At 52.5% G+C, this 22,974-nt stretch overlaps 1 protein-coding gene across 1 annotated transcript in view; it reads right to left on the bottom strand.

Moving 5' to 3' along the window:
- LOC144677439 (membrane-associated guanylate kinase, WW and PDZ domain-containing protein 1-like) overlaps window positions 1–22,363 on the bottom strand; it is a gene marked incomplete at its 3' end in the record, with an annotated part of 41,779 nt that extends 19,416 nt beyond the window's left edge. The window contains exons 1-4 of the mRNA XM_078537532.1: window positions 22,354–22,363; window positions 20,941–21,120; window positions 13,091–13,540; window positions 8,912–9,205 (exon numbers count right to left, since the gene is read on the bottom strand). Coding sequence (XP_078393658.1) covers window positions 8,912–9,205; window positions 13,091–13,540; window positions 20,941–21,120; window positions 22,354–22,363 — 934 coding nt within the window. The remainder of the gene's footprint in view (window positions 1–8,911; window positions 9,206–13,090; window positions 13,541–20,940; window positions 21,121–22,353) is intronic.
- Between the last annotated feature and the right edge of the window lie 611 nt (window positions 22,364–22,974).

Here is a 22,974-nt window from a genome sequence, read left to right as displayed (position 1 = left end):
TCGGAGGAGAGGGATGTTTCAGCCAGAGACTCCTCCTCCCGATCACCATCCAGAGACTGGGAAGTAAACCTCTGTGACAGAGCTGAGCAGAAACAGTTCCCTGTTCAATAAGGATCAATACTGACCCACCCTGGGATACACAGAGACTCTGTATAAACCACACACAGAGAGTTAATATACACTGACCCTCCCTGGGATACACAGAGAGTTAATAAACGCTGCTGATAGACGCTGACTCTGTATAAGTGGTAAATGATCTCGGGCCCTCTCGCTGCCTCCACACGGTTTCAGTTTAAAATAACCGGAATCTCACCGGAGACTCATTATTCTCCAACTCCGACAGCAAAGTCGGTTTGAAGCCTTACGTCGAAATCGCGTCGCTCTCCGCAGCGCTGTCCGCGTTCGTTCACACATCCTGCGCATCCCTGCGCTGGGAATGGGATTCGGGGACGGGAATGGTGCCTCTCTCGCCCTTCACACTGTCTGACTCCCTGGGCTGGAGTGGAGTCTGGGCTCCCTCATCTACATCCTAATGCTTACAGCCCGTCCCGCTCCAGTGCTTCCCAACATCACAAGACTGAGCTCACACCCTCCTTCATCAGCTCTGTCCATATTCCCAGACCCTCCACTTGAGCCCCACACAGCAGCAAAGGTACAGGTCCAGCCCTGGTCCGTGTGGAGATTGCTGCTCGGACAGGCGCTCGATTGAGGTTCGGAGGAGAGGGATGTTTCAGCCGGAGACTCCTGCTCCCGATCACCATCCAGAGACTGGGAAGTAAACCTCTGTGACAGAGCTGAGCAGATACAGTTCCCTGTTCGATATGGATCAATACTGACCAACCCTGGGATACACAGAGTCTCTGTGTAAACCACACACAGAGAGTTAATAAACACTGACCTCCCTGGGATACACAGAGACTCTGTATAAACCACACACAGAGAGTTAATAAACACTGACCTCCCTGGGATACACAGAGACTCTGTATAAACCACACACAGAGAGTTAATATACACTGACCCTCCCTGGGATAGACAGAGACTCTGTATAAACCACACACCGAGATTTAATATACACTGACCTCCCTGGGATACACAGAGTCTCTGTATAAACCACACACACAGAGTTAATAAACACTGACCTCCCTGGGATACACAGAGACTCTGTATAAACCACACACAGAGAGTTAATAAACACTGACCTCCCTGGGATACACAGAGTCTCTGTATAAACCACACACAGAGAGTTAATATACACTGACCTCCCTGGGATACACAGAGACTCTGTATAAACCACACACAGAGAGTTAATAAACACTGACCTCCCTGGGATACACAGAGTCTCTGTATAAACCACACACAGAGAGTTAATATACACTGACCTCCCTGGGATACACAGAGTCTCTGTATAAACCACACACAGAGAGTTAATAAACCCTGCTGATAGACGGTGCCTCTGTCTAAGTGGTAAATGATCTCGGGCCCTCTCGCTGCCTCCACACGGTTTCAGTTTAAAATAACCGGAACCTCACCGGAGACTCATTATTCTCCAACTTCGACAGCAAAGTCGGTTTGAAGCCTTACGTCGAAATCGCGTCGCTCTCCGCAGCGCTGTCCGCGTTCGTCCAAACATCCTGCGCATCCCTGCGCTGGGAATGGGATTCGGGGACGGGAATGGTGCCTCTCTCGCCCTTCACACTGTCTGACTCCCTGGGCTGGAGTGGAGTCTGGGCTCCCTCATCGACATCCTAATGTTTACAGCCCGTCCCGCTCCAGTGCTTCCCAACATCACAAGACTGAGCTCACACCCTCCTTCATCAGCTCTGTCCATATTCCCAGCACCTCCACTTGAGCCCCACACAGCAGCAAAGGTACAGGTCCAGCCCTGGTCCGTGTGGAGATTGCTGCTCGGACAGGCGCTCGATTGAGGGTCGGAGGAGAGGGATGTTTCAGCCGGAGACTCCTGCTCCCGATCACCATCCAGAGACTGGGAAGTAAACCTCTGTGACAGAGCTGAGCAGAAACAGTTCCCTGTTCAAAAAGGATAAATACTGACCCACCCTGGGATACACAGAGACTCTGTATAAACCACACACAGAGAGTTAATATACACTGACCTCCCTGGGATACACAGAGTCTCTGTATAAACCACACACAGAGAGTTAATATACACTGACCTCCCTGGGATACACAGAGTCTCTGTATAAACCACACACAGAGAGTTAATAAACACTGACCCTCCCTGGGATACACAGAGCCTCTGTATAAACCACACACAGAGAGTTAACATACACTGACCTCCCTGGGATACACAGAGTCTCTGTATAAACCACACACACAGAGTTAATATACACTGACCCTCCCTGGGATACACAGAGCCTCTGTATAAACCACACACAGAGAGTTAATAAACACTGACCTCCCTGGGATACACAGAGACTCTGTATAAACCACACACAGAGAGTTAATAAACACTGACCTCCCTGGGATACACAGAGACTCTGTATAAACCACACACAGAGAGTTAATAAACACTGACCTCCCTGGGATACACAGAGACTCTGTATAAACCACACACAGAGAGTTAATAAACACTGACCTCCCTGGGATACACAGAGACTCTGTATAAACCACACACAGAGAGTTAATAAACACTGACCTCCCTGGGATACACAGAGACTCTGTATAAACCACACACAGAGAGTTAATAAACGCTGCTGATAGACGGTGCCTCTGTCTAAGTGGTAAATGATCTCGGGCCCTCTCGCTGCCTCCACACGGTTTCCAGTTTAAAATAACCGGAAACTCACCGGAGACTCATTATTCTCCAACTCCGACAGCAAAGTCGGTTTGAAGCCTTACGTCGAAATCGCGTCGCTCTCCGCAGCGCTGTCCGCGTTCGTTCAAACATCCTGCGCATCCCTGCGCTGCAAATGGGATTCGGGGCCGGGAATGGTGCCTCTCTCGCCCTTCACACTGTCTGACTCCCTGGGCCGGAGTGGAATGTGGGCTCCCTCATCTACATCCTAATGCTTACAGCCCGTCCCGCTCCAGTGCTTCCCAACATCACAAGACTAAGCTCACACCCTCCTTCATCAGCTCTGTCCATATTCCCAGCTTCTCCACTTGAGCCCCACACAGCAGCAAAGGTACAGGTCCAGCCCTGGTCCGTGTGGAGATTGCTGCTGTGACAGGCGCTCGATTGAGGTTCGGAGGAGAGGGATGTTTCAGCCAGAGACTCCTCCTCCCGATCACCATCCAGAGACTGGGAAGTAAACCTCTGTGACAGAGCTGAGCAGAAACAGTTCCCTGTTCAATAAGGATCAATACTGACCCACCCTGGGATACACAGAGACTCTGTATAAACCACACACAGAGAGTTAATATACACTGACCCTCCCTGGGATACACAGAGAGTTAATAAACGCTGCTGATAGACGGTGCCTCTGTATAAGTGGTAAATGATCTCGGGCCCTCTCGCTGCCTCCACACGGTTTCAGTTTAAAATAACCGGAATCTCACCGGAGACTCATTATTCTCCAACTCCGACAGCAAAGTCGGTTTGAAGCCTTACGTCGAAATCGCGTCGCTCTCCGCAGCGCTGTCCGCGTTCGTTCACACATCCTGCGCATCCCTGCGCTGGGAATGGGATTCGGGGACGGGAATGGTGCCTCTCTCGCCCTTCACACTGTCTGACTCCCTGGGCCGGAGTGGAGTCTGGGCTCCCTCATCTACATCCTAATGCTTACAGCCCGTCCCGCTCCAGTGCTTCCCAACATCACAAGACTGAGCTCACACCCTCCTTCATCAGCTCTGTCCATATTCCCAGACCCTCCACTTGAGCCCCACACAGCAGCAAAGGTACAGGTCCAGCCCTGGTCCGTGTGGAGATTGCTGCTCGGACAGGCGCTCGATTGAGGTTCGGAGGAGAGGGATGTTTCAGCCGGAGACTCCTGCTCCCGATCACCATCCAGAGACTGGGAAGTAAACCTCTGTGACAGAGCTGAGCAGATACAGTTCCCTGTTCGATATGGATCAATACTGACCAACCCTGGGATACACAGAGTCTCTGTGTAAACCACACACAGAGAGTTAATAAACACTGACCTCCCTGGGATACACAGAGACTCTGTATAAACCACACACAGAGAGTTAATATACACTGACCCTCCCTGGGATAGACAGAGACTCTGTATAAACCACACACAGAGAGTTAATAAACACTGACCCTCCCTGGGATACACAGAGCCTCTGTATAAACCACACACAGAGAGTTAACATACACTGACCTCCCTGGGATACACAGAGTCTCTGTATAAACCACACACACAGAGTTAATATACACTGACCCTCCCTGGGATACACAGAGCCTCTGTATAAACCACACACAGAGAGTTAATAAACACTGACCTCCCTGGGATACACAGAGACTCTGTATAAACCACACACAGAGAGTTAATAAACACTGACCTCCCTGGGATCCACAGAGACTCTGTATAAACCACACACAGAGAGTTAATAAACACTGACCTCCCTGGGATACACAGAGACTCTGTATAAACCACACACAGAGAGTTAATAAACACTGACCTCCCTGGGATACACAGAGACTCTGTATAAACCACACACAGAGAGTTAATAAACACTGACCTCCCTGGGATACACAGAGACTCTGTATAAACCACACACAGAGAGTTAATAAACGCTGCTGATAGACGGTGCCTCTGTCTAAGTGGTAAATGATCTCGGGCCCTCTCGCTGCCTCCACACGGTTTCCAGTTTAAAATAACCGGAAACTCACCGGAGACTCATTATTCTCCAACTCCGACAGCAAAGTCGGTTTGAAGCCTTACGTCGAAATCGCGTCGCTCTCCGCAGCGCTGTCCGCGTTCGTTCAAACATCCTGCGCATCCCTGCGCTGGAAATGGGATTCGGGGCCGGGAATGGTGCCTCTCTCGCCCTTCACACTGTCTGACTCCCTGGGCCGGAGTGGAATGTGGGCTCCCTCATCTACATCCTAATGCTTACAGCCCGTCCCGCTCCAGTGCTTCCCAACATCACAAGACTAAGCTCACACCCTCCTTCATCAGCTCTGTCCATATTCCCAGCTTCTCCACTTGAGCCCCACACAGCAGCAAAGGTACAGGTCCAGCCCTGGTCCGTGTGGAGATTGCTGCTGTGACAGGCGCTCGATTGAGGTTCGGAGGAGAGGGATGTTTCAGCCAGAGACTCCTCCTCCCGATCACCATCCAGAGACTGGGAAGTAAACCTCTGTGACAGAGCTGAGCAGAAACAGTTCCCTGTTCAATAAGGATCAATACTGACCCACCCTGGGATACACAGAGACTCTGTATAAACCACACACAGAGAGTTAATATACACTGACCCTCCCTGGGATACACAGAGAGTTAATAAACGCTGCTGATAGACGGTGCCTCTGTATAAGTGGTAAATGATCTCGGGCCCTCTCGCTGCCTCCACACGGTTTCAGTTTAAAATAACCGGAATCTCACCGGAGACTCATTATTCTCCAACTCCGACAGCAAAGTCGGTTTGAAGCCTTACGTCGAAATCGCGTCGCTCTCCGCAGCGCTGTCCGCGTTCGTTCACACATCCTGCGCATCCCTGCGCTGGGAATGGGATTCGGGGACGGGAATGGTGCCTCTCTCGCCCTTCACACTGTCTGACTCCCTGGGCCGGAGTGGAGTCTGGGCTCCCTCATCTACATCCTAATGCTTACAGCCCGTCCCGCTCCAGTGCTTCCCAACATCACAAGACTGAGCTCACACCCTCCTTCATCAGCTCTGTCCATATTCCCAGACCCTCCACTTGAGCCCCACACAGCAGCAAAGGTACAGGTCCAGCCCTGGTCCGTGTGGAGATTGCTGCTCGGACAGGCGCTCGATTGAGGTTCGGAGGAGAGGGATGTTTCAGCCGGAGACTCCTGCTCCCGATCACCATCCAGAGACTGGGAAGTAAACCTCTGTGACAGAGCTGAGCAGATACAGTTCCCTGTTCGATATGGATCAATACTGACCAACCCTGGGATACACAGAGTCTCTGTGTAAACCACACACAGAGAGTTAATAAACACTGACCTCCCTGGGATACACAGAGACTCTGTATAAACCACACACAGAGAGTTAATAAACACTGACCTCCCTGGGATACACAGAGACTCTGTATAAACCACACACAGAGAGTTAATATACACTGACCCTCCCTGGGATAGACAGAGACTCTGTATAAACCACACACCGAGATTTAATATACACTGACCTCCCTGGGATACACAGAGTCTCTGTATAAACCACACACAGAGAGTTAATAAACACTGACCTCCCTGGGATACACAGAGACTCTGTATAAACCACACACAGAGAGTTAATAAACACTGACCTCCCTGGGATACACAGAGTCTCTGTATAAACCACACACAGAGAGTTAATATACACTGACCTCCCTGGGATACACAGAGACTCTGTATAAACCACACACAGAGAGTTAATAAACACTGACCTCCCTGGGATACACAGAGTCTCTGTATAAACCACACACAGAGAGTTAATATACACTGACCTCCCTGGGATACACAGAGTCTCTGTATAAACCACACACAGAGAGTTAATAAACCCTGCTGATAGACGGTGCCTCTGTCTAAGTGGTAAATGATCTCGGGCCCTCTCGCTGCCTCCACACGGTTTCAGTTTAAAATAACCGGAACCTCACCGGAGACTCATTATTCTCCAACTTCGACAGCAAAGTCGGTTTGAAGCCTTACGTCGAAATCGCGTCGCTCTCCGCAGCGCTGTCCGCGTTCGTCCAAACATCCTGCGCATCCCTGCGCTGGGAATGGGATTCGGGGACGGGAATGGTGCCTCTCTCGCCCTTCACACTGTCTGACTCCCTGGGCTGGAGTGGAGTCTGGGCTCCCTCATCGACATCCTAATGTTTACAGCCCGTCCCGCTCCAGTGCTTCCCAACATCACAAGACTGAGCTCACACCCTCCTTCATCAGCTCTGTCCATATTCCCAGCACCTCCACTTGAGCCCCACACAGCAGCAAAGGTACAGGACCAGCCCTGGTCCGTGTGGAGATTGCTGCTCGGACAGGCGCTCGATTGAGGGTCGGAGGAGAGGGATGTTTCAGCCGGAGACTCCTGCTCCCGATCACCATCCAGAGACTGGGAAGTAAACCTCTGTGACAGAGCTGAGCAGAAACAGTTCCCTGTTCAATAAGGATACTTTCCTGCGTGTGTACACACACACACACACACACACACACACAGGCTGAAGGGTGGCCAGACTGGTAAACTGGCATGCGGGTGAAGGCAGGGGTGGAGGGTAGGGCATGTTTGTACAGATGGTAATGGTCTGTGCCCCCTAAAGGGTTCAGGAGAATTATTTAAATGTGAGAACAACCAGCAGAATCCATCAACATTCCTGAATCCATCAACACTCTCCCCTTAGCCCTGTATCAATCCCCAAACTAATCCCACTGCCCCGCTCTCTCCCTATAGCCCTGTATCAATCCCAAACTAATCCCACTGCCCCACTCTCTCCCCATAGCCCTGTATCAATCCCAAACTAATCCCACTGCCCCGCTCTCTCCCCATAGCCCTGTATCAATCCCCAAACTAATCCCACTGCCCCGCTCTCTCCCCATAGCCCTGTATCAATCCCAAATTAATCCCACTGCCCCGCTCTCTCCCCATAGCCCTGTATCAATCCCAAACTAATCCCACTGTCCCGCTCTCTCCCCATAGCCCTCTATCAATCCCAAACTAATCCCACTGTCCCTCTCTCTCCCCATAGCCCTGTATCAATCCCCAAACTAATCCCACTGCCCCGCTCTCTCCCCATAGCCCTGTATCAATCCCAAATTAATCCCACTGCCCCGCTCTCTCCCCATAGCCCTGTATCAATCCCAAACTAATCCCACTGTCCCGCTCTCTCCCCATAGCCCTCTATCAATCCCAAACTAATCCCACTGTCCCTCTCTCTCCCCATAGCCCTCTATCAATCCCAAACTAATCCCACTGCCCCGCTCTCTCCCCTTAGCCCTGTATCAATCCCAAAGTAATCCCACTGCCCCGCTCTCTTCCCATAGCCCTGTATCAATCCCAAACTAATCCCACTGCCCCACTCTCTCCCCAAAACCCTGTATCAATCCCAAACTAATCCCACTGCCCCACTCTCTCCCCATAGCCCTGTATCAATCCCCAAACTAATCCCACTGCCCCACTCTCTCTCCATAGCCCTGTATCAATCCCAAACTAATCCCACTGTCCCACTCTCTCCCCATAGCCCTGTATCAATCCCAAACTAATCCCACTGCCCCGCTCTCTTCTCATAGCCCTGTATCAATCTCAAACTAATCCCACTGTCCCGCTCTCTCCCCATAGCCCTGTATCAATCCCCAAACTAATCCCACTGTCCTGCTCTCTCCCCATATCCATGTATCAATCCCCAAACTAATCCCACTGCCCCGCTCTCTCCCCATAGCCCTGTATCAATCCCCAAACTAATCCCACTGCCCCGCTCTCTCCCCATAGCCCTGTCTCAATCCCAAACTAATCCCACTGCCCCACTCCCTCCCCATAGCCCTGTCTCAATCCCAAACTAATCCCACTGCCCCACTCTCTCCCCATAGCCCTCTATCAATCCCAAAGTAATCCCACTGCCCCGCTCTCTCCCCATAGCCCTGTATCATTCCCCAAACTAATCCCACTGCCCCACTCTCTCTCCATAGCCCTGTATCAATCCCAAACTAATCCCACTGTCCCACTCTCTCCCCATAGCCGTCTATTAATCCCAAACTAATCCCACTGCCCCGCTCTTTCCCCATAGCCCTGTATCAGTCCCAATCTAATCCCACGGACCTTGCCCAGGGCCTCAGGGTCTGCCAACTTACCGAGTGATGCCTTGTCCCCTGATTCAGTCGACAAGGAAGCTGCGAGGACCCCAGGCCCCTCTTCCTCCTTCTGGAGGGGGACGTCTTCATGTCTTTGGCCGCTTTTGGTCTTCTCCTGTCCATCACTGCCGGGCGACTCGAGCTCTTGCTGTGCTCTGCTGACAGTAGGCCGCGACACCCCATCTCTGTCTCCGCTCGCTTGGTCCACGTAATCAGGCTGCGGCTGAACTGACCCATCAGACAAACACTTTGTGGAGTTGGGTGAGAGGTGTGGGCCACTTACCGGGTCCTCCACTGAAGCAAAGAAAGAAGCGATGTGTTATCCTTTTACACTGAATAACTCCCTCCTCCCTCTCCCAGCATACCCAATACCCCAGCCACCACACTCCATTACATAGGGAGACTCAACATTATAGACCCTTCCATATAGAGAGAACCTCAACACAAGGAAGCCTTCTAGAGGGGGCTGCCCATCAGAGACCCCTTTTATAGAGAGAGTCTCCCCATCAGAGACCCCTTTTATAGAGACAGTCTCCCCATCAGAGACCCTTTTATAGAGAGAGTCTCCCCATCGGAGACCCCTTTTATAGAGAGAGACTCCCCATCAGAGACCCCTTTTATAGAGAGAGTCTCCCCATCAGAGACCCCTTTTATAGAGACAGTCTCCCCATCAGAGACCCTTTTATAGAGAGAGTCTCCCCATCAGAGACCCCTTTTATAGAGAGAGTCTCCCCATCAGAGACCCCTTTTATAGAGAGAGTCTCTCCATCAGAGACCCCTTTTATAGAGACAGTCTCCCCATGAGACCCCTTTTATAGAGAGAGTCTCTCCATCAGAGACCCCTTTTATAGAGACAGTCTCCCCATGAGACCCCTTTTATAGAGAGAGTCTCTCCATCAGAGACCCCTTTTATAGAGAGAGTCTCCCCATCAGAGACCCCTTTTATAGAGAGAGACTCCCCATCAGAGACCCCTTTTATAGAGAGAGTCTCCCCATCAGAGACCCCTTTTATAGAGAGAGACTCCCCATCAGAGACCCCTTTTATAGAGACAGTCTCTCCATCAGAGACCCCTTTTATAGAGAGAGTCTCCCCATCAGAGACCCCTTTTATAGAGAGAGTCTCTCCATCAGAGACCCCTTTTATAGAGACAGTCTCCCCATGAGACCCCTTTTATAGAGAGAGTCTCTCCATCAGAGACCCCTTTTATAGAGACAGTCTCCCCATGAGACCCCTTTTATAGAGAGAGTCTCTCCATCAGAGACCCCTTTTATAGAGAGAGTCTCCCCATCAGAGACCCCTTTTATAGAGAGAGACTCCCCATCAGAGACCCCTTTTATAGAGACAGTCTCCCCATCAGAGACCCCTTTTATAGAGAGAGTCTCCCCATCAGAGACCCCTTTTATAGAGAGAGACTCCCCATCAGAGACCCCTTTTATAGAGACAGTCTCTCCATCAGAGACCCCTTTTATAGAGAGAGTCTCCCCATCAGAGACCCCTTTTATAGAGAGAGTCTCTCCATCAGAGACCCCTTTTATAGAGACAGTCTCCCCATGAGACCCCTTTTATAGAGAGAGTCTCTCCATCAGAGACCCCTTTTATAGAGACAGTCTCCCCATGAGACCCCTTTTATAGAGAGAGTCTCTCCATCAGAGACCCCTTTTATAGAGAGAGTCTCCCCATCAGAGACCCCTTTTATAGAGAGAGACTCCCCATCAGAGACCCCTTTTATAGAGACAGTCTCCCCATCAGAGACCCCTTTTATAGAGAGAGTCTCCCCATCAGAGACCCCTTTTATAGAGAGAGACTCCCCATCAGAGACCCCTTTTATAGAGAGAGTCTCCCCATCAGAGACCCCTTTTATAGAGAGAGTCTCTCCATCAGAGACCCCTTTTATAGAGACAGTCTCTCCATCAGAGACCCCTTTTATAGAGACAGTCTCTCCATCAGAGACCCCTTTTATAGAGAGAGACTCCCCATCAGAGACCCCTTTTATAGAGAGAGACTCCCCATCAGAGACCCCTTTTATAGAGACAGTCTCTCCATCAGAGACCCCTTTTATAGAGACAGTCTCTCCATCAGAGACCCCTTTTATAGAGAGAGACTCCCCATCAGAGACCCCTTTTATAGAGAGAGACTCCCCATCAGAGACCCCTTTTATAGAGAGAGACTCCCCATCAGAGACCCCTTTTATAGAGACAGTCTCTCCATCAGAGACCCCTTTTATAGAGAGAGACTCCCCATCAGAGACCCCTTTTATAGAGAGAGACTCCCCATCAGAGACCCCTTTTATAGAGACAGTCTCTCCATCAGAGACCCCTTTTATAGAGACAGTCTCTCCATCAGAGACCCCTTTTATAGAGAGAGACTCCCCATCAGAGACCCCTTTTATAGAGAGAGACTCCCCATCAGAGACCCCTTTTATAGAGAGAGTCTCCCCATCAGAGACCCCTTTTATAGAGAGAGTCTCTCCATCAGAGACCCCTTTTATAGAGACAGTCTCTCCATCGGAGACCCCTTTTATAGAGACAGTCTCTCCATCAGAGACCCCTTTTATAGAGAGAGTCTCCCCATCAGAGACCCCTTTTATAGAGAGAGTCTCCCCATCAGAGACCCCTTTTATAGAGACAGTCTCTCCATCAGAGACCCCTTTTATAGAGAGAGTCTCCCCATCAGAGACCCCTTTTATAGAGAGAGTCTCCCCATCAGAGACCCCTTTTATAGAGAGAGTCTCCCCATCAGAGACCCCTTTTATAGAGACAGTCTCTCCATCAGAGACCCCTTTTATAGAGACAGTCTCTCCATCAGAGACCCCTTTTATAGAGAGAGTCTCCCCATCAGAGACCCCTTTTATAGAGAGAGTCTCCCCATCAGAGACCCCTTTTATAGAGAGAGTCTCCCCATCAGAGACCCCTTTTATAGAGAGAGTCTCCCCATCAGAGACCCCTTTTATAGAGAGAGTCTCCCCATCAGAGACCCCTTTTATAGAGAGAGTCTCTCCATCAGAGACCCCTTTTATATATGAGGGAGGGACACACCCGGGAATGGGGGAGGGACATGTGTTGGAACGGGGTGTGTAACATGTGAGAATAAGGGGGGCAGCTCCCGGGAACGGGGGATAGGGGGCAGCTCCCGGGAACGGGGGATAGGGGGCAGCTCCCGGGAACGGGGGATAGGGGGCAGCTCCCGGGAACGGGGGATGGGGGGCAGCTCCCGGGAACGGGGGATGGGGGGCAGCTCCCGGGAACGGGGGATGGGAGGCAGCTCCCGGGAACGGGGGATGGGAGGCAGCTCCCGGGAACGGGGGATGGGAGGCAGCTCCCGGGAACGGGGGATGGGAGGCAGCTCCCGGGAACGGGGGATGGGGGGCAGCTCCCGGGAACGGGCGAGGGACGGACCCGGGAACGGGGGATGGACGGACCCGGGAATGGGGGAGGGACGGGCCTGGAAATGGGGGAGGGACGGACTCGGGAATGGGGGAGGGACGTGCCTGGAAATGAGGGAGGGACGGACTCAGGAATGGGGGAGGGACGTGCCCAGGAATGGGGGAGGGACGTGCCCGGGAATGGCGGAGGGACGGGCCCGGGAATGGGGGAGGGACGGACCCGGGAATGGGGGACAGACGGACCCGGGAATGGGGGTGGGACGTGCCCTGAATGGGGGAGGGTCGTGCCTGGGAATGGAGGAGGGACGGACCCGGGAATGGGGGAGGGACGGACCCGGGAATGGGGGAGGGACGGACCCGGGAATGGGGGAGGGACGGACCCGGGAATGGGGGAGGGACGTGCCTGGGAATGGGGGAGGGACGTGCCTGGGAATGGGGGAGGGACGTGCCTGGGAATGGGAGAGGGACGGACCCGGGAATGGGGGAGGGACGTGCCTGGGAATGGGGGAGGGACGTGCCCGGGAATGGGGGAGGGACGTGCCCGGGAATGGGAAGGGGAGGGTTGCACTGTAGAACGGAGTGAGGGATCTGACACGTGACCCCGCTCTCTCAGTGTGAGGGAGGGTTCGGTGGGACAGGGCCTAGATTTGAGAGGTTTCCTCCTGGCTTGCAAAGATTCATTTTGTAGCAGGTCGATCGCACTGGGCATCACCGTGAGGGTCACCCTGAGCTGGCAGAGAGCAGCCCTCCACCGGGACCCTCGCCGAGAGGGGAGAGATACAAGCCTCGAACTCACCTGCCCTCTGCAGCAAGAGGACCACATCTCCTGCCCGGGTGTGTGTCCTGAGAACCTCCTCCAGCTGCTGGTCGCTCAGCGCCCGCACCCGCTGCCCGTTGACCTTGACGATGAGGTCGCCCTCCCGCAGGTCCGGGCAGCAGCGCCGATCGCTGACCCCCGTCACCCTGGCATAGCCGCTGGCGCTCCTGGCCGTGGTGAAACCCGGCCCGCCGGGGCTCTGCATGATGGCCACGGGCAGCATGGCCAGGGCAGGGGCAGCCAAGGCCACGGCGGCCCTGGCGTTGACCTCAGACAGCAGCTGGGGCTCCACGTTGTAGAGGGGCGGGTAGCCCCGGCGCAGGTGCAGCTCCGCGCCCTCGCCCTCCGGGATGGCCTGGAAGAGGCGCACCACCTGGCTGTGCGTGGATCCCAGGACGGAGGCCTTGTCAATCGCCACGATCACGTCATCTGCAGCCAACAGAGGGAGAGAGAGTTAGCTGGGCCACACCACACCCCCCAGGACTTACAACATCCACTCCCCTCGACTTCCTTCCGCACACCAGCCCCGACTCCATCTCCCCCTCTCCTCTGCTTCCCTTTCTCCCTCCTGTGCTCATCCAGCTTCCCCTTTAAATCCATCGAGAGCGTTGACTGCAACCAGTCCCTGCGGGAGCGAGTTCCACATTCTCCCCACTCTCTGGCTAAATTCTCCTCAATTCCCCATTGGGTTTATTTGGGACTCTTGCATACCCCAGGCTGCCGAGGTCTGGCCCCTTCGACAAGTGGTCAAACGTCTCCCGCATTGAGCCCCTTTGGCCCTGAGAGACCATCCCTCAGTCTTCCCTCTTGGCCTGTTCAATCCTTCCTGCTCGTTCTCAACCTCCCCCATTGGACACCATCTTGCTTTGCCCCTTCCCCCCAGTGGCTCCGTGTCCTGCTTTGTTCAGGAACCGCGCACAGTGCTGGAAGTGGGTGATGGGATCGTGGTGGCTGGATGAATAATCCCGAGGTCGGAGTGTAAATCCCGTGGGGAGCTTCGCTTCGACAGAACAGGAATAAAACCCTGGCCTCGGTAATGGTGGCCACGGAACGAAAGGATTTTTCCACCAAAGGCCCATCGGGTTCACGAACCTCCTTCGGGGGTAGAAACGTGCTGCCCCGTACACGACTCGGGACCCACAGCAACGCGGTGAGCGCTTCACAGAGACGGACGCACAGCCACGTTTTGGAGAGGCAGTTCACCGCCGCCCTCTCAAAGGCACAATGAGGGTTGGGAAATGACTGCTCACCGAGCCTTGTCTGTATCCAGCGAAGGCGATAGAGAGGCCAGGACCCGATACAACATTCTGACTGCCGACTGTGCACGGTATTCCCAGTCGGATAGGGAGAGCGGAAGTGAGCACAGTATTCCCAGTCGGATAGGGAGACCGGAACTGAGCGCAGCATTCCAAGTGGGATATGGAGAGCGGAACTGAGCACAGCATTCCAAGTGAGATATGGAGACCAGAACTGTGCACAGTATTCCCAGTGGGATATGGAGAGCGGAACTGTGCACAGTATTCCCGGTCGGATAGGGAGACCGGAACTGTGCACGGTATTCCAAGTGAGATATGGAGAATGAACTATGCAAAGTATTCCAAGTGGGATATGGAGACCAGAGCTGTGCACAGTATTCCCAGTCGGATATGGAGAGCGGAACTGTGCACAGTATTCCCAGTCGGATAGGGAGACCGGAACTGAGCACAGCATTCCAAGTGAGATATGGAGAATGAACTATGCAAAGTATTCCAAGTGGGATATGGAGACCGGAACTGTGCACAGTGTTCCCAGTGGGATATGGAGGCCAGAACTGTGCCCAGTATTTCCAGTGGGATATGGAGATCGGAACCGTGCACAGTATTTCCAGTGGGATATGGAGACCGGAACTGTGTACAGTATTTCCAGTGGGATATGGAGATCAGAACTGTGCACAGTGTTGCCAGTGGGATACGGAGACTGGAAAGGGCACAGTACTTCATGTAGGATACGGAGACCTGAACTGTGTACAGTATTCCAAGTGTGCTATGGAGACCAGAACCGTGCACAGCATTCCAAGGGTGATATGGAGACCGGAACTGTGCGCAGTGTTCCCAATGGGATATGGAGACCAGAACTGTGCCCAGTGTTCCAAGTGGGATAAGGAGATTGGAACTGTGCACAGTATTCCAATGGTAATATGGAGGACGGAACTGTGAACAGTATTCCCAGTGGGATATGGAGAATGGAAGAGTGCACACAATTCCCAGTGTGATACAGAGAGTGGAAATGTGCACAGTATTCCAAGTGGGATATGGATACCAGACAAGTGCACAGTATTCCCAGTGGGGTACAGAGACCAGAAATGTGCACAGCATTCCAAGTGGATATGGAGACCAGAACACAAACAGGGGTGAGAGCTCATCCTGAGTGAGATACAGCCAGAGTGAGTGTGGGTATTGGCAATTTGGTGCACAGTGGGAATTCGGTGCATTGAGGAAGAGGTGCTCTTTGCATTTTTTCCTTGCTATCCAACTTCTTAAGTACTTCAGAGGATGGTCTTGCCCTGCTGCAGCAGTAGAGGCTACAAGGGAAAGGAATGACTGGTAAGTAGTGGGTCAGGTCAGGTAAGTATTTACTACTTTAATCGTTTATAGTTTAAGATCTTTTTGTGGTTTATAATTTGTATATTCTATAGTAACGAAGATCAGGAAAGAAGGGCCCTAGAGTAATTGATTTAAAAGGTTTAATTTAAAGGGATCAGTCATGGCAGGAGAGCTCAAAGCCGTGGCGTGCTCCTCGTGCTCCATGTGGGAAGCCGGGGACATTTCCAGTGCCCGGGACCAGCATGTGTGCAGGAAGTGTGCCCAGCTGCAGCACCTGGAAGCTCAGGTTTCAGAGCTGGAATGGCGGCTGGGGACACTGTGGAGCATCCGCGAGTCTGAGAGCATCGTGGATAGCACGTTTAGAGAGGTGGTCACACCGCAGCCAAAGGGACTTGAGGAAGGAAGGGAATTGGTGACCACCAGGCAGTCCAAGAAAAACAGGCAGGTAGTTCAGGAGTCCCCTGGGGACGCAAATCGGTATTCCATTTTGGAGGCTGATGAGGGCGCTGGTTCCTCCAGGGAGTGCAGACAGAGTCAAGCTTCTGGCACCATAAGCAGCCTGTCTGTACAGGAGGGGAGGAAGAGAGGAAGAGCAATAGTAATAGGGGATTCTATAGTCAGGAACAGATAGGCACTACTGTGGCCGTCAATGTGACTCCAGGATGATGTGTTGCCTCCCTGGTGCCAGGGTCCGGCATGTCCCTGAACGGCTGCAGGGAATACTGTGAGAAGGCAGAGGTCATGGTACATGTTGGTGCCAATGACATAGGTAGAAAGAGGGATGAGGTCTTGCATCAAGAATTCAGGGAGTTAGGCTGTAGACTAAAAAGCAAGACCTCTCGGGTTGTAATCTCTGGATTACTCCCAGTGACACGTGCTCGTGAGCTCAGAAATAGGAGAATAGTGCAGATGAATACGTGGCTTAAGAGTTGGTGCAGGAGGGAGGGTTTTATCACTGGGGCAGTTTCTGGGGAAGGTGGGACCTGTACAAGCGAGATGGTCTACATCTGAACCAGAGTGGGACTAACCTCCTTGTGGGCAAGTTTGCTAGTGCTGTTGGGAGGAGTTTAAACTAATTCGGCAGGGGGAGGGGACACAGAAGGTTAGCAGAATAGGGACACATCATAATACAGTAAAACAATCAAGTCAGAGGGAGTACAGCTGCATTAAGGTTCAAGGGAGTAAGGCAAGGCTGGGTGGCCTCTACTTTAATGCCAGGAGTATTACAGGTAAAACGGATGAGTTAAGGGTGAGCATTGACACGTGGAATTGTGATATAGCAGCCATCACTGAGAAGTGGTTGAGGGAAGGGCAGGATTGGCAGCTCAACATTCCAGGATATAGAATCTTGAGGCAAGACAGGGGAGGGGGTAAAAGAGGAGGAGGTGTTGCGTTATTAGTTAAGGAGTCAGTTACTGCAGTGAGGAGAGATGATATCTTGGAGGGGGCATCGAATGAAGCTTTGTGGGTAGAGCTTAGGAATAAAAAAGGGGCAGCCATATTGTTAGGTGTTTATTATAGAACCCCAGATAGTCAGCGGGGAATTGAGGAGCAAATATGTGCACAATTTGTGGAGGTGTGTAAAAACAATAACAATAGGGTAATTATATTAGGTGATTTCAACTTTCCCAACATTAATTGGGATAGACATAGTGTTAAGGGATTGGATGGAGTGGATTTCTTGAAATGTGTACAGGAGAACATTTTAGGTCAATATGTAGAGGGTCCAACAAGGGATGGCGCAGTGCTGGACCTAATTCTGGGGAATGAAGCCGGACAGGTGGCTGAGGTGGTGGTGGGCGAGTATTTTAGCGACCACAACATGGCACAGTTTAAGTTTGTTATGGACAAAGAGATAGACAAGTTGCAAAAAACTGTTTTGGATTGGGGGAGAATGGATTTTAGTAAAATAAGGCAGGATCTGGCCAAGGTAGACTGGGAACAGCTATTTGTGGGGAAATCTACAGAGGAGCAGTGGGGGGTGTTCAAAAAGGAAATGGGGAGGGTACAGGTTCAACATGTTCCCTCTAGGGTGATAGGAAGGAGTAACAAGCCCAGAGAACCAGGGATGACCAGAGATATTCAGGATACGATGAGATGGAAAAGAGAGGCTTTTAGCAGGTACAAGGGAAGCAAATCAGCAGAGGCATTAGTGGAGTACAGAAAGTGCAGGGTGGAGCTTAAGAAAGCAATTAGGAGAGCAAAGAGGGGATATGAGAAAGCTCTGGCTGGTAAAAGTAGGGAAAATCCCAAGATATTCTATAAGTATATCAATGGGAAGAGGATAACCAGGGAAAATGTAGGGCCCATTAGGGACCAAGGGGGCAATCTATGGATGGAGCCAGAGGACATCGGTAGAGTGTTGAATGAATACTTCACATCCGTCTTCACCCAAGAGAATGAGGATGAAGGTATCGAACTCGGGGAGAGAGACAGCGAGGTTCTTAAGCAAATTGATATAGGGAGTGACAAGGTATTGGAGGTGTTGGCAGGCTTAAAAGTGGACAAATCTCCAGGTCGGGATGATTTGTGTCCCAGACTGCTGAGGGAGGCAAGGGAGGAGATCGCAGGGGCTCTGACCCAAATTCTTAATTCCTCTCTGGCCACGGTGGAGGTGCCAGAGGACTGGAGAACAGCTAATGTGGTTCCGCTATTTAAGAAGGGTTGTAGAGATAAGCCAGGGAACTACAGACCAGTGAGTCTCACGTCAGTGGCAGGGAAACTATTGGAGAAAATTCTGAAGGAGAGAATCTATCTCCACTTGGAGAGGCAAGGTTTGATCAGGGATAGTCAGCATGGCTTTGTCAGAGGGAGGTCATGCCTAACAAGTTTGATTGAATTTTTTGAGGAGGTGATCAGGTGTGTAGATGAGGGTAGTTCAGTTGATGTAGTTTATGTGGATTTCAGCAAAGCCTTTGACAAGGTCCCACATGGGAGACTTATAAAGAAGGCAAATGCACATGGGATACAGGGTAATTTGATAAGGTGGATTCAAAATTTGCTTAGTTGTAGGAGACAGAGGGTGATGACAGAAGGGTGCTTTAGTGACTGGAAGCCAGTGTCCAGTGGCGTACCACAGGGATCTGTGCTCGATCCCCTATTATTTGTCATTTATATAAACAACATAGATGACTATCTGGGGGGTAGGATTAGTAAATTTGTGGATGACACAAAGATTGGCTGGGTGGTTAATTGTGAGGTTGAGTGTCTTGGGCTACAGGAAGATATAGACGGAATGGTCAAATGGGCAGATAAGTGGCAGATGGAATTTAACCCTGAAAAGTGTGAGGTGATACACTTTGGAAGGAGTAACTTGACAAGGAAGTATTCAATGAACGGCATGGCACTAGGAAGTTCTGAGGAACAAAGGGACCTTGGCGTGTGTGTCCATAGATCTCTGAAGGCAGAGGGGCATGTTAGTGGGGTGGTGAAAAAGGCATATGACACACTTGCCTTTATCAATCGAGGCATAGATTACAAAAGTAGGGAGGTCATGTTGGAGTTGTATAGAACCTTGGTGAGGCCACAGCTGGAGTAGTGTGTGCAGTTCTGGTCGCCACATTATAGGAAGGATGTGATTGCACTGGAGGGGGTGCAGAGGAGATTCACCAGGATGTTGCCTGGGATGAAATATTTAAGTTATGAAGAGAGGTTGGATAGACTTGGGTTGTTTTCGTTGGAGCAGAGAAGACTGAGGGGCGACCTGATCGAAATGTACAAGATTATTAGGGGCTTGGACAGGGTGGATAGGGAGCAGCTGTTCCCCTTAGTTGAAGGGTCAGTCACGAGGGGGCATAAATTCAAGATGAGGGGCAGGAGGATTAGGGGGGATGTGAGGAAAACTTTTTTACCCAGAGGGTGGTGACGGTCTGGAATGCACTGCCCGGGAGGGTGGTGGAGGCTGGTTAGCCTCACACCCTTTAAAAAGTACCTGGATGAGCACTTGGCATCGTCATAACATTCAAGGCTATGGGCCAAGTGCTGGTAAATGGGATTAGGTAGGTGGGTCAGGTGTTTCTCACGTGTCGGTGCAGACTCGATGGGCCGAAGGGCCTCATCTGCACTGTGATTCTGTGAATTGTTCTCGATATTCCCAGGGCAATATGGAGACCAGGACTATGTACAGTATTCCAAGAGTGAAATGGAGACGTGAACCGTGCACAGTATTCCATGTGGGATAAGGAGACTGGAACCGTGCACAGTATTCCCAGTGGGATAAGGAGACTGGAACCGTGCACAGTATTCCCAGTGGAATAAGGAGACTGGAACCGTGCACAGTATTCCCAGTGGGATAAGGAGGCTGGAACTGTGCCCAGTATTCCCAGTGGGATAAGGAGGCTGGAACTGTGCCCAGTATTCCCAGTGGGATAAGGAGGCTGGAACTGTGCCCAGTATTCCCAGTGGGATAAGGATACCAGGACCGTGCATGGTATTCCCACTGTGATATGGAGAACGGAACTGTGCACGGTATTCCGGGTGGGATGTGGAGAACAGAACAGTGCACAGTATTCCCAGTGGGATAGGGAGACCGGGACTGTGCACAGCCTTCCCAATGGGATATGGAGACCTGAAATACGCACGGCATTCCCACTGGGATGTGGAGAACGGAACTGTGTCCAGTATTCCCAGTGTGGTTTACAAAGACGAGTTTAACACAAACTCTCTGTTATTCCAATTTTATCCCTTCAGGAACAAGGGCCAGTGCTTCACTTCCCAGCCAGTGCCACACCCCCTGCTGCTCCCACACCCCCTGCTGCTCCCACACCCCCTGCTGCTGCTCCCACACCCCCTGCTGCTCCCACACCCCCTGCTGCTGCTCCCACACCCCCTGCTGCTCCCACACCCCCTGCTGCTCCCACACCCCCTGCTGCTGCTCCCACACCCCCTGCTGCTCCCACACCCCCTGCTGCTCCCACACCCCCTGCTGCTCCCACACCCCCTGCTGCTGCTCCCACACCCCCTGCTGCTCCCACACCCCCTGCTGCTGCTCCCACACCCCCTGCTGCTCCCACACCCCCTGCTGCTCCCACACCCCCTGCTGCTGCTCCCACACCCCCTGCTGCTCCCACACCCCCTGCTGCTGCTCCCACACCCCCTGCTGCTGCTCCCACACCCCCTGCTGCTCCCACACCCCCTGCTGCTCCCACACCCCCTGCTGCTCCCACACCCCCTGCTGCTCCCACACCCCCTGCTGCTCCCACACCCCCTGCTGCTGCTGCTGCTGCTGACACACTCGGGGTTGCTCACGGATTTGCACGTTTCCACTCAGGAAGGCAGGGCCGCCGACTGCCACGCTGACGATCTGGAGCAGCTCCGTCGGGCGGTTCCCACCGGCAATGGTGAAGCCAAATGTGCTATTGGTCTTGGTAACGGTGGTAAAGACAGAGTGACCAAGCATCAGGGACACATCTGTCAGCAAGAGGCTGTCTGTGAGGGCAGAGAGAGAGAGAGGGGGAGAGAAAGAGAGAGAGAGAGATGGAAGCAGGAGAGAGAGAGGGGGAGAGAGAGAGAGAGACGGGGGGAGAGAGAGAGAGAGACGGGGGGGAGAGAGAGAGAGACGGGGGGGAGAGAGATGGAGGGTGGGGGGGAGAGAGAGGGAGGGTGGGGGGGGGAGAGAGGGAGGGTGGGGGGGGAGAGAGGGAGGGTGGGGGGGGAGAGAGAGGGAGGGTGGGGGGGGAGAGAGGGAGGGTGGGGGGGGAGAGAGGGAGGGTGGGGGGGAGAGAGAGGGAGGGTGGGGGGGAGAGAGAGGGAGGGTGGGGGGGAGAGAGAGGGAGGGTGGGGGGCGGTGAGAGGGAGGGTGGGGGGGGAGAGAGGGAGGGTGGGGGGGGAGAGAGGGAGGGTGGGGGGGGGGAGAGAGGGAGGGTGGGGGGGGGAGAGAGGGAGGGTGGGGGGGGGAGAGAGGGAGGGTGGGGGGGGGAGAGAGGGAGGGTGGGGGGGGGAGAGAGGGAGGGTAGGGGGGGAGAGAGGGAGGGTGGGGGGGGAGAGAGGTAGAGGGGGAAAAGAGAAATGAATGGAGAATAGAGGACAGAGAGATCGGGAGTGAGAGGGAAAGAGAGGGGAGGGAGGGTGAGAGAGAGGGGAGGGAGGGTGAGAGAGAGGGGAGGGAGGGTGAGAGAGGGGAGGGAGGGTGAGAGAGAGGGGAGGGAGGGTGAGAGAGAGGGGAGGGAGGGTGAGAGAGAAGGGAGGGAGGGTGAGAGGTGAGGGAGAGAGAGAGAGAGAGGAAGGAGGGTGAGAGAGGAGGCACAGAGAGGGTTGAGAGAGTGAAGCAGAATGGGGCGTGAGAGAGTGAGAGTTATGGAGAGAGAGGGAGGGAGAGAGAGAGAAGGTGAAGAGAGATACAGGAGAGATAGATATGAAAGAGATAGAGAGAGCAAGATGGTGAGGCAGGAGGAGAAAAAGCAGAATTGAAAGGCGATGGGAGAAGAGAGAGACCATTCAGTTCATGAACAGATGATTAAAATGCTCAAAACACAACATGTCAGAGAGGCTCAGTAAAATGGGCCAAATATGGGAGAAGCTGAGGACAGGCTGCAGACTGTGTCTGAGTGTCGACTCTTGTACAGATTCAATACTGAGAATGGGAGAAAGGGAAGAATACACGAACCATCACAGAGACAGGAGCCGTGGGGAAAGAGCGCTGTCGAATGTCCAGTCACTCACCTTTCCCCATCTTCGTCACAGTCTGTTTCCTTTCCTGGCTGCAAGAAATGAACAGCAAAACCAGAGTCAGACTGAGGGGTGTGGGATATATCAGAGTGTTACAGTGAGGGGTGTGGGGTATATCAGAGTGTTACAGTGAGGGGTGTGGGATATATCAGAGTGTTACAGTGAGGGGTGTGGGGTATATCAGAGTGTTACAGCGAGGGGTGTGGGATATATCGGAGTTGCAACGTGGGGTATATCAGAGTTGTGATGTGGGGTATTTCGGAGTTGTAATGTGGGGTATATCGGAGCTGTAATGTGGGGTATATCGGAGTTGTAATGTGGGGTATATCGGAGTTGTAATGTGGAGCACATCGGAGGTTTAATGTGGGGTATATCGGAGTTGTAATGTGGAGTACATCGGAGGTTTAATGTGGGGTATATCGGAGGTTAAATGTGGAGTATATCGGAGTGTTACTGTGAGGGGAGTGGGGTACATCGGAGGTGTAATATGGGGTATATCGGAGTTGTAATGTGGGGTACATCGGAGTTGTAATGTGGAGTACAACGGAGGTGTAATGTGGGGTATATCAGAGTTATAATGTGGGGTATATCGGTGTTGTAATGTGGGTTATATTG

This window comes from Cetorhinus maximus, unplaced genomic scaffold (genome assembly GCF_964194155.1).
Source record: "Cetorhinus maximus unplaced genomic scaffold, sCetMax3.hap1.1 HAP1_SCAFFOLD_2535, whole genome shotgun sequence".
In the NCBI taxonomy this organism is placed as follows: domain Eukaryota; kingdom Metazoa; phylum Chordata; class Chondrichthyes; order Lamniformes; family Cetorhinidae; genus Cetorhinus; species Cetorhinus maximus.
The sequence above is the reverse complement of the archived record's forward strand: the minus strand, read 5'-3'. Positions and strand labels throughout refer to the sequence as shown.